The sequence below is a fragment of the Cupressus sempervirens genome, chromosome 9 (assembly GCF_028749045.1).
Source record: "Cupressus sempervirens isolate cs-2001-9-10 chromosome 9, ASM2874904v1, whole genome shotgun sequence".
NCBI lineage: Eukaryota > Viridiplantae > Streptophyta > Pinopsida > Cupressales > Cupressaceae > Cupressus > Cupressus sempervirens.
Window position 1 is genome coordinate 257,610,460 of NC_143126.1, and position 16,973 is coordinate 257,627,432.

Sequence of the window (16,973 nt, forward strand, 5' to 3'; positions counted from 1 at the left end):
TCATGTGAGCACCTAAATATGTAACCACAAGCACATATGTGATTGCATGTGTGTCTGTGTATGTAGATGTGCATGTGTGTACGCGTGCACGCACGTGTGTGGGTGCATAATACATCTAAATGAAAAAGTAGGTGATACAAAAAATAGAGGTAATTATGATATGATTAAAGAATATTTATTGCTAATATTGCTATAATTTATGGGGCAGTTTGAAAGCATGACATGAATTATAAAATGCAAGTGACATATGCAATTGATAGAAGGTTATAAAATGAATAAGGTTGTAGTTTGTGTATTTAAACCCTATGAATAAATAAACTTGATAGAAAATAATTTATTTTTTTCTAATATCATTTGAAAATAGTATGAGTATATGTATTAGACCCTAAAAATGCATAAACTTGATAAGAAATAGTAAATTTTTGTGCTTACATTTAGTGGAAACAATATATTATATATAGAAAATCTAAAAATAGTTCAAAATAGTGTACCAACTTGAACAAGGTCTCTTGGATTAGGAATATACTGAGAATTTCCTCTTGATCTCTCAACTATGCAGAGGATATTCAGAAAAAACAAAGATAAAATTCTAGGTAGTAATGATAATGAAATTGGGAATTGCCGTTATAATTTCATTCAAATGTGCAAGCTGAGTGCATTCATCTGGGGTAGTTGAATTTCAAATTTGCATATTGGTGGGAAACATTTGATCATTTCATAATTAATCTACAAGGTGAGTTCTTATTGCTTGTAGACAATCAGTCTTTCGTACTTGCATATCCATTTTAATTTTGATATCATTAGATTTGGTCTTATAATTATTTCAATTGTTTATTTTTTTGTTTATTGGGGAGTCTTATACCAATTGTTGAAAATATGTGTATTGTTTTTCAATGGAGTTGATGCATGTAAAAGTGTGAAAAGATTTGAGAGGAAGTGCATAAGATAAAGTTCATAATTGGTTTTTATATTATCATATGAGGGACCAATAGTTGCTCACATGTAATTGTAACTTGAATACATTTGCACTTTTGGACCACTTGCATAAAGTGGTTATTGTAAATATATAAGTTTAAAAAAAAAAAACTAATTGATATTTATTTATGCAACTAGGATTGCATGTTAGTTACATGAGGACTAGGGGAGGAGCCAATACGTGCTCACCCCAATTTCATGCTTTCCAAAATGCGATTTGGAAATTTCAAATTACTCTCAATTTTTTACAGCAACGTATTTGTCAAGTCCACTATTTAAAAACAAATTTTCATGTCCACATGGTCAAATATGATGCCACATCATGTTTTTTGTTAAAGTGTCAAAATGATCCCAAAAAGTGATAAGACCCATAGATGTTTAATGGTGCACTGGTGTGGGCACCACATTAATGGTTGTTTCTTGAAATTTAGGTACATCTTTTTGGGGACATTCATTGGACATTTTTAGTTTACCACTCTATGTATATTTTGATCACCTACTAGCCTAAAGTGTTCACTTAACATGTCACCTTTTGGACCCCACTCATGTATTGGCTTCTCTCCCCTAGTAGTGGTTTTTTCTTTTTTTTGGTGTGTGTGTGTGTGTGTGTGTGTGTGTGTGTGTGTGTGTGTGTGTGTGTGTGTGTGAGAGAGAGAGAGAGAGAGAGAGAGAGAGAGATTATCTACACATTTTGCATGAATAAAAATGTATTGAGGGTCAAACAAATATTTTTGGAGTAAATTAAGTGTCTACTAAGTTAAACAATTATTTATTTCTAGCGTGACACTACGACAAAAAGTGAATGGTTATTGGACCTCGAGCCACTGCTAGTCCCTTTCCCCTAGTTGTCCAAGTCTATGACAAAATATTAGCTAATTTTATAAGTAACTATGTAAAAAAAGAATTTGGGAAAATACATTTGGTCATTTCTATTTGTATTGGTGACTAGATATGCAAATATTCAATTAACTAGGGAAACTGCCAAATAGTTTGTCTTAGGTCATTATTAACTAAATCCATTAAGTAACTTAGATGGAAATTTATCGAATTTAAGAAGGCAAACACCAAATAGTTGTCTAAAGTCAAATACTAGCTAAGCCTATGAAGCAACTGAGATTAAAGTATATTAGATAGTAATCTACCTATTATGAGAAATTTATTAAGAGTGCAAGTCATTTTGAAGTGATCCAATGGAAATTGAGGCAATAAGTTTTTAGCAATAGTCCAATGTTTAAGAAATCGTATCAAATCATATTCCACAATTGCAATGCTTGATATTCCATTATAGCATTTGACCGATCCTTTATATGGTGTACAATTCAGCAAAAGACATTTGTTTAGTAAGAATAAAAGATTATCAAGCCAAAAACCATTGTACCTTACTTGTAACTACAAATTTAGGTGGAGACCACTCTTAATAAATAAATAAATATATTAATTGAGAATTAAAAGATTTACATTATTTTTAATTTATTATATAACTATTAATTTTTATATATTTATAGTTAACAATATTTATATTTTTATGAATAGTCCCTTTGTATTAAGTAAATATAAAGTTACATAGGAATTCACTACTTCCCCATATTTATAGTTAAATATAATAGTACATAATAGTCGTAATTTTAAAATTATTGTATATTATTCACATCAAAAATCCCTGGCAAGGGGCGTACAGTACGAAAGCAACAATTTAGAGCAGAACCATCAACTACTACGACAATATCTTGCATGTCCCTTGCAATTTAGGATGATTAAGGTCCTTTCAAATTTAGTTGATGGTTGTCATTGCTTGTCTTGCTTCCCTATTTAGGGTTTTGTAAAAGGTTGGAAAAAAACTAAGAGAAAAAATAACAAATTGTTTCCACGCTGATTCTGCATTGTAATTTGGTAATTTCGTGAGACTTTATAGGATTTCACAAGTTTTTGCAACAAATTTCACTCTTTTTGCCATTTATTAGGGATTTTAACATGATTTTAATGCACTTAAAATGCAAAAAAATCATTGAAAATTGGATGGCTCCACGATTCACAATTAATCAGGTATAATCATGATTTTTCCCAAATATTTGCTTCTCTAATTTCTGCATTTTGTACACCATCTTTTGGTTCAACAGAAACTATCAAGTTTTTTATTACAAAGAAAATTATTCAATCATTATAACCCTATTGTTGCAGTCTTAACAAAAAGTACAACAGACATACATAAACTTGCTTGTCTATTTTTGGTTTGCATTATTGACATAATAAAGAAGGTATTTGTTAATGTTATAATTCTGTTAGATAAATTATATTATATATATGAGATATATAATATATGACAAATATTATATATGGAATAATTATATATTTATCTTATTATAGATATCATTATAATATATTGAGGGTATATTAATTGTGTTATAACGATAACTAATGTAAGTTAATATATTAAAGAGACATGTCTCCTCAAGAGGCATGCCTCTTTATATCACATATATATTCATTTGTATAGTAACTTGGAAAACACATAAAATATTTATAAGTGTTATTATAAGTTACAAAAGCAAATTGAATATACATCTTTGAGATCTTTAACATGATATTAGAGCAAAACCTGGGAGAAAAGATGTAATGTTATCGTAGATTTATATGTTTATGTCATTAAAGTTGAGAGTCTTTGAATCAAATGAAATTAGTGAGTGTTAGCCAAATTCAACAAGCACTGAGACATTCTTCTTTCCCATGAGTAAATGTGGAGCATGGATTGTACAGGCTTGCTAAAGTTGGAAGCTCTGATGAATTCTAAATAGGAGATGCAAAGATTTTCATCCACTCAAGTCTAGTCATTTATAAAGTTTTTTGGGGAGAGAAAGGCGACTGCGAGCATTCAGGGTTATAGAGAAGGGTGTATTTGTTTTTTCCTCTACTTGAAACTCTAGGTCCCTCTTAGCTTCTCTTACAGACATGGCGTTGTGGATCATCACCACCATGGGTGCCAACAGTATAGAAACAATGTTTGTATCCTTTAAGGCTTGGCAATGGGGAGCAGTTCAAAGGATCGCCACTTTAGTATAGAGGACCCAAGGTTAAAAGTATTAAATTGGGCTTCAAACTATTTCATTCAGAGAGCTTTAATATTGAATTATTAATGCTGGGTGAATATGAAGTGATAGGCTATTTTTGGTTTTTCGTAAGAAGTTTTTGGAGAATTTATCACAACATATATCATTCCCATCACGATGTTTTGAAATTAATTTGTTCCCATGGACTCAAAATAGGAACTCACACGGTTATGCCAAGCACAAGTATTGCATTTTGGACTGGGTGTTAATAATCTACTATTGTGAATAAAGCAATTTGTGCAATCTATTGTTTCGAAGAATATATGTTTTAGGACCCGATGATAATAGTTGTCATTGAAGATTAAAGCTCATATTGTTCAATGATGAGATAATATTGTTGAACGATTATTTTTTTCTAGCTGGAGACTATAGTGAAGTGATAAACGTTTATGAAAATATATCCCAAGAATACATATTGATTGGAGCCTTTTCCAGTTCCATATGAAGATGTATTAAATGTTGTGGTGGGGAGATTATTATCTGTGACGTCTAGGCTGATATTTTTGTGCTACCAAAAAACCTAGCATGAAGTTAACAAACAAGACACTTGGATTGCTAATGATGAATGGCTCAACAGTATAGTAAAGGGAGAGAGTGGACAAACAAGATTCAAGGAGGACAGTGGGAGTATATACACCAGCATAGGAAATCTCATGAAGTATTCATTATTCAACCTATGTGGAGGCGGCGTTACCCGAATATGATGAAGTTCTAGTTTTATCAGGACAAGTGAACAAGGAGGGTGTGTGACCAGTACACTAATGTTCATGCAGTAGGCAATTTGTGTACATTCAGCACAGAAAGGCTATCAAGTTTAATCTTTACGAAGGCTATCAGGCACCAAAATTGGGACTAGGGGTTGTTTTTTACTTTTGAGATGACAAGACCTTGGATTACAAAGATCATGTTCTACACAAAGATTGTGTTTTGTGTACAGATTATGTTTTACGATGGATCTTGTAGGGATCACTCTGAAATACCAATTTCTATAGATGGATACAAAGATCTTACAAAATGATGGACACAAATTTTTGTTGTTAAGTTACATTCATTTCAAAATATCAAATAGAATTGGGAGGTACAAATCAACGTCTACTAGGAAGGTCATATAAAGGCATTGAACATAGTTAGATGGTATAAGAATGAGAATTTCACACTACGAGGGGAAATAGTAAACAATGTTTATTCACATTTGGACCACCTTAAAAATATGTTCCATTCTCAAATAAAATGAAAAGACATTTTGTGATTCAATGTCTATAGACCTTCATGTGCAGATAAGTATTTCTCATCTTTCAATATTACACTTATCTACTCAGTAGTCTCTCTCTTATTTGTACTTCTATATGTGTTATAAGGAGTCATTTGCCTTAATTTTTTCCCTATGTCTGTGAGGATGTCCTTGCAGGAAAGAAGATTGGAACATTAGGCATGCTACCAATATTGTACAAACTCAATCTTATGATAGTAGCTCCAAAGAAGTTGTGATTCATTAATCATCTGATGATCATGTTGAATAATGTGAGGCTCTTGAAAAAAATAACCTTGATGATAGTGATTATGAGAGGGAGTCTGACACTTTGTCTAAGGCAAGAAGCTCTGAAGATTGATGTTCAAAGGGAGCTTGACATTTCATTAGAGGCAACCTTGGAGAAAGAGAGGGAGCAAAAAATAAAAATGCTTCAATCAAACTTTTGATGATCTTGGTTCAGAAGGAGTAGACCTTGTTGATGGATTCTCCACTAGTTAGAAACTATAACAGCTAAAGGACTATGATTCATGGGATAAAGTCTCATGTATGTAGGCTGGAAGACCTTATGCTATCAGGATACCTATTGAAGTAGGGAAGCATTACATGACTTGCTACCAAGAGGTTAGAAGGATGATAACAAATTCAGAGGAAGTCTGACACTTCATCAGAGAGAACCTTTTGCTAAGAGGTCATAAAAGTTGATATCAAACTAAGAGGGAGAAACCTTATTCTCTGACATGTTTTATGGTGAATGTTGTGACAACACCACATGACAGTATTCATGGAGACTTCATGGGAATTTTTGATGTCATACATGTATGAGTCTGTCCCCTGTGTACATCATGAAGAAGTGACGACTTCTAAATGATTATCACTTGTATTAAGAGAAGTTGTTGTAAAGTGACGTCCTTACAATAACTTGTAGCATGATTCATTTTGCGAAATTGTTTCATGTAAAGGCTTTATCTTATAAATCAACAACTAAGCAGTTGATATCATTAATTTGATTATCTACAAGTTGTTTGTATAGATATATTTTAGGTACTTGGTGAATATCTTGCCTTGATATTCTGATAGGCCATTACCACATTGAGTACTTGGTGGATATCATTTAATTGATGTTCTAATAGGCCATTACTCGGAGTATTTGGTGAATATCATTTGATTGATATTCTGATAGGCCAATGCTCATGTTACCAAATATGATATCAAATAGTAATTGGTGAATATCATATGTTGATATTCTGATAGGCCAATACTTGCATGATATCATATTTTAGAAATCTTCTGATCAAAGATTTCCTAAATGCATTATTTTTGAAATATTACCTATGGTGTAATATCTATGTGTTTTATCCTTCTTCATTAAGAGTGAGTTTTAATGTTATAATTCTGTCAAATAAATTATATTATATATATGAGATATATAATATATGACAAATATTATATATGGAATAATTATATATATATATCTTATTATAGATATCATTATAATATATTGAGGGTATATTAATTGTGTTATAACGATAACTAATGTAAGTTAATATATTAAAGAGACATGTCTCCTCAAGAGGCATGCCTCTTTATATCACATATATATTCATTCGTATAGTAACTTGGAAAACACATAAAATATTCAGAAGTGTTATTATAAGTTACAAAAGCAAATTGAATATACATCTTTGAGATCTTTAACAGTATTAAAATGGTTGAGTTTCACTTATCTATTGATTAACCAACAAGTTACTCTTATACAGATTACAAACAAACATAGGGGAGTTGGTTCACATAGCTACCTAAAACAAACCAGTTTATACAGATGTCATATATAACCCATTATTATCCTATCAACCTAATTAGCATTCTAATATAAACTACAGTGAAGGTGACGTAAAACATATTTAAGTGGTATGCTCTTTAGTATGATCTATTAGCTAGTCCTCACTATGATGTAATATTTCCAAGTCATCTTAAGGATTCACAGACCGTTGCTGCAAAACAACACAAACTACAGTATGCTTTCGAGTATCCTTACCATATTGGATACCCATATTTGACTGCTGACATATTGTTAGGTTGCATAAATTGCTGAAATGAGTATACCAATCAACGCCTGATAGTTAACTTCGGGTGTGGAAGCATGGTAAACTGTGATACTTATACAAACACATAGTTGAAAACTGTGCCTGTCTAGAGATGTATGGAGATGATACCACCAGATCTAGCACCAGGATCGAAAAAACAAAAACAACCATAGTGGAAACAGATATGACCAGTTATAGAAGCAGAATTGAAGGTAGCTTGTCTCTTTTTTTTGGTCATATATAAGTGCCTGAATTTGCTGTATGACAGGATTTACCACAATTGGTTCCTGTTACACTAAATTGATTGTAAAAGAGATGAAACGGCATGTTCCCTTATGCCATGGTTACTGTTCTCTCTTTACAAGCTTAAAAGTATTGCTGTGCCTTGTTAATTTTTAATTTTGAGAATGCAGTCCGGATGCTAACTTCTCCAGCCGAAAATGCTAATCCTCTTTCCACTTCTTATGCGTATATTTTGGACTCTATTTCAGTTTCTTCAATCCCTTCATGAACTTCACTTTTACTATTTGAACTAGAACTCTCCTTTTTATACTCATCCTCTGATCTAAAATCAACGCCTCCTGTTCCAGCTCCAACTTCAGCAAATATATCTTCAGGTTTTAGAACCTCTTTCAACTCATCCAATATGTATGGCTCCATCAACTTCCAAAGACACATTGCATCCTTGCCTTGACATCTTATTTGAAAGAGCATTCTTTGCCTCTTTATGACACAATTTATTGATTTTGCTTTTAAGGCCTTCACAATAATTTCACACTCTTCAAACCTGTAGCTCATTCCATAAAAGACAATATCTCCAGATGTACTCTTCCGTCCTCCATACATGTACCAGTACGCTAAAGTACGAGGAGATAACCAACAGTGTATAAGCCGTGGAACTGCCATCTTTCCCCCTGGTCTGAAATGGTCAGCAAAAAATCGAAAGCTATGATGATTGACAGTAGAAAAATGCCATGACATCTTCTCTACTGGAACATACAATTGATCCTGTGGTTTTAACCATTCAAAAAATATGTCATATAAATTTGTTTTCAAAACATTACAGAACTCGAGATTTTTACTACACTCAAAATGAAGTTCAAAGGTTTTGTTTTTATCATGTGATTCTAACCTAGCACCAGACAACAATATGGCAGTTACAATTTCCCGTTGATCTGCGGTAAGTTTCAAGCTGAGGCACTTATAAATGTGTTTGTTTACTGGACTAATAAAATGTTTGATTCTTTCCATCAATGAGGGATCAATATTATATTTTTTATGGCACATCTGATCATACAGGTTTCGTATCTTTGCTACTTGTCCAGCATTAACATAGCCTTCTAGCATAATGTTGCATGTTTTTCCTTTGACATTCATTGCACTATTCTTTTGCAAACCTGTAAAAACTTCCTCAGCCTTCTCCAGCTCACCACATTTGATCAGAGATTGAAGATATAAATCATGTGCTATCCATTTGGGTCGGCACTTTGTTATACATCGAGAATACGTGGATTCCACTTTATTGTACATCTGCAAGGACATATACATTTGCATCAAGTCAACATAGGATGATTGCAATGGCTTCAGACCACTGTCCTCAAAATCCTTCATATAATATTCAGCATACTCTTTTTCTTGAACCTTCGATAATAGCTGAATAATTTTCTCATATACAATCACACTCATAGGGACCCCTTTCTCCTGCATCTCTTTGAAAATCTCTATAGACTTCATGGCTTGTCCAGCCTTAGCATAAACTTCCATGCGATATACAAAAGGATGAGAAGTTAATTTACATTTAGTGTCAAGGAGCTTTGCCCAAGTCCTTTCTGCCTCTTCTACATCTGTACATTTAAAGCAAACCCTGAGAATTGAGACCAAAATATCTCCACTTTCCTGGATTCCTGACTGTTTCATATTATTCCTTAAGAATTGAATTCTTTCACGATCTATGCAGTCTTGATAACTGTGTAGCCATATTAAGCCTTCGTACATTTCTTTCTTTATCTTATACCCTGCTGCTTTCATATTTTGAAATATCAATTCTGCCTGCTTTAAATAATGTTTGGCAGCTCCTCCAGTTCCATGTAAGAGGGCCTTAAAAAGAGATTTATGTAAACTGGGACTGGGCTGATAGCCTCCAAGTCGAATCATTTGATTGTATATATTAATGGCTTCATCAACAGATCCTTTATCTGTTCCTTCAATGTAAGCCATTGTGAGAATTGTAAACGTAGATTCACAAGGAATGTGATCCCGATTAATTATACCATCAAATACATCACGGCATCTTTTAACTTTCATATCTTTCCCCAGGAAGTCTGCCAATTTAGTTGCAATGCCAAGGTCAAATTCATACCAGTCTTGCTTGATCATCCATTCATACACCTAAGAATCACAAGGATGGAAACACAAAGAGGCAGGTACAAGTCCCAATCAATATTTGAAATAGTAACAATATTATCTCATTTAAGAAAATGTATGATAAACCAAAGAAACAGTACGTAAAACAGAATAATCCACAAGTGTACTCACATTGAGGTATTTTAAAAGATAAAAACATTAATACCCAAATAATTAATAGTAAAGGCTACCACAGACTTAATTAACAGGCTATTCCATCAACATGGTTCTAGTACCACAAAACTCGAATATCCCATACAGCATATTAGGAAAAACAATTACAAACAGCCAAATGAACATGCGATATACACCCTTTATTTTTGTTGTTGAAGTTATCTGTTTTGATGCATCGATGCTTGCAAGTAAATGAAACACAAAATAGGAAATACAGAGGTAGTATTTGCAGCAAGGAGAAAACAGAATTATATCCAATATGCTCAAAAATGACATTAACCCGCAGCTTGACATTACTTTCAAATTTATTACAAACTATGAGCAGCAAAATATGTTGAATATTATGAATACCCAGATGGCCAAATGGCTTCAATATGAACATTACAAATACAACCAATTAATCTGGAGCATGCAAGTCTGACTTTTGTACTTAAAACAGAAAAATGGAAACACCAAGCTTAGACGTCACTCTCTATTTCTAAAATGTACTCCACAGGCCATGAACTGAACATATCATGGATGTTATGCCCTAGATGCCTCCTAGTAGAACAAACAAGCACCAAACCCTAGGGTTTCACCTTAGGGAAGCCACAGCAAGCTGGCAATAGTATGGCAAACTATAGGAAGGTGGCAGCCAGCAAAATGAAGATTTTCATTTAGTCTACAATTTAAACCCTCCAAACTCCTCCTCTGACTCAAATTAGTATTTGATATTCTGAACTCAAAACTGAAGATTAATCAAACAATGAAGCTTGGATGTAGTCTTGTTGAAACCACCAACTAATCTCCCCACTTAGATCTTTCACCAACAAAGAAGATGTCCTCTGCAAGGGTTTTTCTCCTCACAAAGCCATAGGATGAACAAGTTAAATCCAACAAGATTTTGTTTTCAATACCAAATCATACTAACAACTGAGCTCAAGAAATGCCAAAATATTCTCCTCCAAATCCTACTTCTAGGTAGGGCTATTAAATGTTTTATAATTATTAAACAAAAAAGAAACTCCTTATGACTCCCATGTTGGTGTCCACTCCCTAGAAAATCACTTTGTTAATAGTTTAAAATAACACCTTATAACTCCAATTGGTACAAACATGAAGTCGCCTTACGTAATAATGTAGAATTAAATAGTTCATTTAACTTTAATACTGTTGAAGTTATTTTAAACATTACCTTTGAACCACATCAACAACCAAATAAGGTCATCATATGCATTTGCCAGCTTACCTAAAATATCAACATTGCAAACTGCCCAATTTGGTGTCAAGAGTCTGACTTGCTAAAATAAGCAAAAATAGACAGTTGTCTAAAAACCCCTCCAGAAGGAGATATTAAGCTAATCCTTAACTGAGTTCAATGCAACACCTATCATCACCAGATTATCCAGACTAAATAGTAGCCAAAGCCCTAGTGTGTTCCCTAACCATAAGTCTACAAGAACCCTCTGAATAAGCAGAGTCAACATGTTGGCAGTGCTTAGGAAGTGGACATTACAGAATGAAGTCAAAAACACAATATACAAATTTTAAGTTTGGTTTTGACAATGCAAAGTTTCAATAACCTAATACTTGAAGTGGATAGGGAGCTATGAGCTACAACAAACCTAAATTTTCCACCATTTTTTTTCAATTTTGTGCCTTGTGATCTATAAGTGGAAACCACAGATCTAAGTTACCATCATCGCATTCTTAATCAAATTTTGAGTATTGAGATTGGTCAAATAAAAATGTTGACACTAGAACTCAGTAAGATCTATAATTTGTAAAATTGAAAAAGAAAATTTCAATAGATAATCGATAAGGACTCTTAAACCCCTTCGCCCTTTTTAATGTGGTTGGGATTTCTTTGTTTTTCTTTTCAATATACTTTTATCATTGGACAAGGGACCAAACTAACAAACTGCATTCCCCAAGCTCCAATAATGCCCCTAAACCAGACACAATATTAAGTTATGACCTAATTAATAATACAATTAGACCAATGAACCAGTAGATGACATAAAATTGAAGTCATTAATATTCAGATTTTCGTATAGCTAGCAAGCACAGGAGATACCACAACAGATGGCAATAACATAAAGGTCAATGGGAAACCAGAGCCAAATAGGATTCAGCCTTCTATCCATGCATAGAGTTTTGTTTTTTATTCCACCCACGTTTTCCTCTACTCATGATAAATTTGGTTTCTTGCTGCCATTCTCTTTTCCTTTGTGCTTTCTATTACTACATGCACTCCATTATGATTAAATAGACTGTTAAAATAAATTAAGTCCAAATAACACAAAGGAAAAGAATGAAACAGAATGACCATCATAACAGAGGTAAGCATAGAAAACAGAGACAGCCAAACATGAAGCATAAAAAGAAAACAGAAACTGAGGTCGGAATATATATCATATATAGATGAAGTGGAAAGTTAAGATACAATTCACCTCATCATAAGGGCAAAACATTGGAGTATAATGTTTAATATATATGAGATGAATGGAGAAAACCACCCCATTGTGTGCTTCAGTTATGGGGTTCAATTTACCTTTATGTCACCATTTTTATTATTTTGTGTTTTTGTGAAGAAATTACTAGACAAATGTTATTTAATAAAATCGATTGTACACACGACTCTAATAGATGTTGCACTAATCCTCCAAGCTCATTAGTTCTATGGAAAAGCAATATTAAATGTACACTTTTCCTTTATTAAAGTCTACCAAATGGAATAATGTACAAATAACGTACCAATGCATCTCATTATCTTTCCATTTTTCGAATGGTTTACATGCTGCACATTTTCTCTGAAATCACTACAGCTAAGAAACTTTAATTAGATCTAAAGTGACTCAAGAGGGTTAAGTTATGGAATGAATAACAGTTTCAGCATATTCATCATGGGGTAACTGATTGCTTTTGTTCGCTCAGATTAGGACACTCCAGGTGACCATTCCATTGATAGACCAATTTTTTTGTTGATAAAAAATGAGTATATGCATTATGAAGAGTTGGAAAGAATAGACTTAGCATCCAAGTACTTTGTACAAGGAACAATTTTCTTTTGGTGAGAAGTCCATGTAGCATGGAGAGAAAGATATACCAATTACATCTTAAGACTTGAGCAAGAAAACTACAAAAGTAATGCCCAATTCTTTGTTTGTTTTTGGCGAAATATTATATTTATATTAATAATAATTGGTTCAAAAACAGCTCCTGAAGGAAAGAACCAGAAAAGAAAAACTCTTCTGATCATTGCCTGATACAAACGAATGCAGAAGAAGAAAGACTGCATCAAGAGAGAGTAACACAAATGAACCTTGTCCTTGTGATTACAAAGAGCCCAAAACTCACATGAATACAATTCATTGTTTGGTGTTGAAGACAAAACCAAGAGCCAAGCCAAAAACTATCATAAAAGTTTCCATCATTGATCTTCATCGAAAACTCCAATTGAGACTGTGATATTAGAAAGCCATCTGAAGCAAGTGCAATCCAAGACCTTGAATTGCATACAATATCTCAAAAGAACAAGTGAGATCCATAAGTGTAAAAACATGTGAAATCATAGAGAAGCGGTGATTTACTATCAAATAATATATGAGAAGGGTTCAACATTATTCTAAACATATTCTTTTGTCATAATATTAACCAAGTTGGGGAAATCAAGGAGGTTAAGTGGGGAAAGTAAAGAGTTAATATATGTTGAAGATGGTAGCTACGATAGAGATCTTTATCTTTGGAAATATGAACGTTATTACCGTTATTGTTGCGTTCAGCTGAAAAAGACACTTAAGTTTTAATTTGTAATATTAAATGTAAATGACATGTATCATTCTCATGCATTGAGGCATGAATATTTGAAGTCATAATTAATTATAGGAGTTATAGGAATCTCAAGAGACCTTTCGGTTATCATGTGAAGAGTTTCCTATTGTTATATATTTGCATCATGCAAAGGATATTGAACACTCGAATTTCATTACCAATAAAGATATGTTTTGTTGTGTGGTTGAGTTTTTTCCTTCATTCTAGAAGGGTTTTCCCAGGATATTTCTGGTGTTGCTTGTTTCAGTTTTATCTTCTGCTTATTGCTGGTTATCTTCATGTATTTCTGGGCTATAGATTCAACATGGTATCAGAGCCATGATATCATCAATATAGGAGTGTTAAATTTATATAGATTGTCTATTTGTGATGATTCTGATTTTGTCTGCATATATATATATATATATATATATATATATATATATATATATATTTTATGAATGAAGCTTATGATATTATTGATCGGATGTTTTGGAACAGCCTATTTAGAAGAGCAGCTGTGGTTTTTATTCTGTGTGCATGTTGAGATTAAAAACATCAAAGATTTAAGGATTTAGGTTTATATTTGTTGAATATCGATTGTTTTATTTTATTTTTTAATTGTTATTAGATGCTAATTTCAATGGATTTATGTTCATCGCTTTAGAAGGTTGCATTTTTGTGTGATAGAACTCGAGTGTAGTTGGTTTTTCATCCTTTGTCTCGAGTGTTTTGTATTGCTCTTATTTTTAATTTATTTTGTATTTTTTGTTATTGTACCGCTTCACCTTCACTTCACTTCTTTATTATTGGGTTTATGTGGTTGGCTACGTGGCATTCTGCTCAAGTTTTCTTACCTTTGATCTCTTATCGGATTCAATTTGTCTTTCACAATGATCTTTTAAGGCCTCCGTTTCATATTCGACCTGTCAAAAGAAAGAGATCGTGTTAAGTATGTCTTGTATTCGTGCAAGATAATCACTTTACTCATTTTCACAATTCGATTGTGCTGAAGAAATTAAGGAAAAGTTTCTTTTAATTCCCGTGTTTAATTTGTATATGCCTTTTATGCATCTTCGTACTCTTCCTGTGTTTAAATCTTTCAACGGTCTGGCTGTATATCTTTGTTTTTCATCGGGTGCATGTCTTCATTGCTATGCATGCAAAGTTTCAAGCGATTGATAGAATCAGTGGTTTTGTGGAGAAATGTCCCTCTTTGTGTGCTTCATCCATTTTTCACACCTCAAGGTTTTTGAGTGCAAACAAGGGGGCACTACCTGCTGTTACTTCTATTGTCTGTATGCCTTTTTTCCAACTCTATGGTTGCTAGTGGATATGTTGATGGCAGTACAAGAATATGGGATACAGTTAAAGGTACATGTGAAACTACTTTAAATAGGCATAAAGGAGCCACTACTGTGCTATGCTATAGCAAAACAGGTCGCTTGCATCTAGAAGCAAAGACACGGACTTTTCCGTCTTCGCGGTCATTGAGATCAGGTGATGGATCTTGTTTTTTCTTGAAGGTGACAAAAGGCTTGTAAGTTCTTCCAAGGATAATTTAATGTAGGTTTGGGATCTTGATGCTCAATACTGCATGAAAATTATTTCTGGTCATCACAGTGAAATCTAGTCTATTTGTATGGACCCTGAGGAGCACTTCCTTGTTACTGGCTCAGTTGATCACGAAATGCGCGTTTATAATATCCATCAAGAAATGCTTAGAGAAGAGAGTGTTGCCAATGGAACTAAGGACGCTAATCTAGAATGATTATTCTTCAAGATCAAGATGATTATTGTTCAAATACATAAGTATTCTGACTTTTATATTTGGGAAGTATGTTTAAATTTTTGATTGCAAGGTGCATCAAGATATGAATTAGAGCTCATGGGGAGATGTTGAGCTTGAGAAGGAGATTTAAGCATTCAGAGGGAAGTTTCCTGCATATTCTTTTGTGATATTTGCTTACAATCATCAGATTTTAAAATGATCAAATATTGAGGAGTAGTTTATGAGTATTTTTGTGTAGAACTCGGAGTTTTGTGAACTCTGATTTTGAATTTTTAAGGATGGATACTTGAGGAAACCATTTTTTGCAATGAGAGGGCTGTCCTAGCTGAAAGAAGAATCACTCAGATTATTCTTTTAGGATTATAATGGAATTTGCTAAAGAAATTTATCTCTTGATGACATGCATGGTGTTTTTCTTGCAACTAAATTTTGAGTTGTCATTTTACTAGGAATAGTGAATATTCTAATATTGATTTCTATTGTCATTAATATCTACTTTCGTTGCAGGAGAAAAGCAATGATTAAGAGGGAGATGTTTTAGCTTCAGAAGGAGGCTACATAATTAAGAGGGAGTGCTTATGGAATCCCCACCTCTCACACATGCTTGTGATGCTTATAGGATTTGTAAAATTTGACTTAAATGGAACTAAGTCTTATTTTGTTATGTATATTCTTGTATGAATAAATGAGATTGTAAGATCAGCTATGATAACTCTTTCACTATGCGATAGTGAACATCATGTTGAGAGAGTCCATGATGTCATCACGTTGAGAGATTCTGTGATGGGAGTTGGATGTCATGTTGAGAGATTCCATGATAGTTCACGTTGAGAGAGTCTGTGATAAAAGGCTTAGCCGAGTCTTACAAATCTTTTCATGTTGAGAGATTCTGTGAATGTGATTAATTGTTACAGGTTTTCATGTTGAGAGATTCCATGAATGTGATTAATTGTTACAAGGTTTCATGTTGAGTGATTCCATGAATATGATTGATTGTTATAGTTTTTTATGAATCTAATAGGATATATGGGATAAAATTTCATCATTAACATTTTGGTTGCAGTCTTGTGTGATTGTTCAGCTAAAGATCTCTCTCTGGCTAAGAGAGAGTGTTGAAGATGGTACCTACGATAGAGATCTTTATCTCTGAAAATATGAACGTTATTACCGTTATTGTTACATTCAACTGAAAAAGACACTTAAGTTTTAATTTGAAATATTAAATGTAAATGACTTATGTCATTCTCATGCATTGAGGCATGAACATTTGAAGAGTCATAATTAATTATAGGAGTTATAGGAATCTCAAGAGACCTTTCGGTTATCATGTGAAGAGTCTCCTATTGTTATGTATTTGCATCATGCAAAGGATATTGAACACTCGAATTTCATTATCA

At 33.1% G+C, this 16,973-nt stretch overlaps 1 protein-coding gene across 1 annotated transcript in view; it reads right to left on the reverse strand.

Annotated features, from left to right (window-relative positions):
- Positions 1-7,231: 7,231 nt before the first annotated feature.
- Positions 7,232-16,973, reverse strand: part of OTP51 (endonuclease) — a 56,405-nt gene continuing 46,663 nt past the window's right edge. Inside the window, exon 2 of the mRNA XM_089799748.1 lies at positions 7,232-9,803. Coding sequence (XP_089655874.1) covers positions 7,878-9,803 — 1,926 coding nt within the window. The 3' untranslated portion in view covers positions 7,232-7,877. The remainder of the gene's footprint in view (positions 9,804-16,973) is intronic.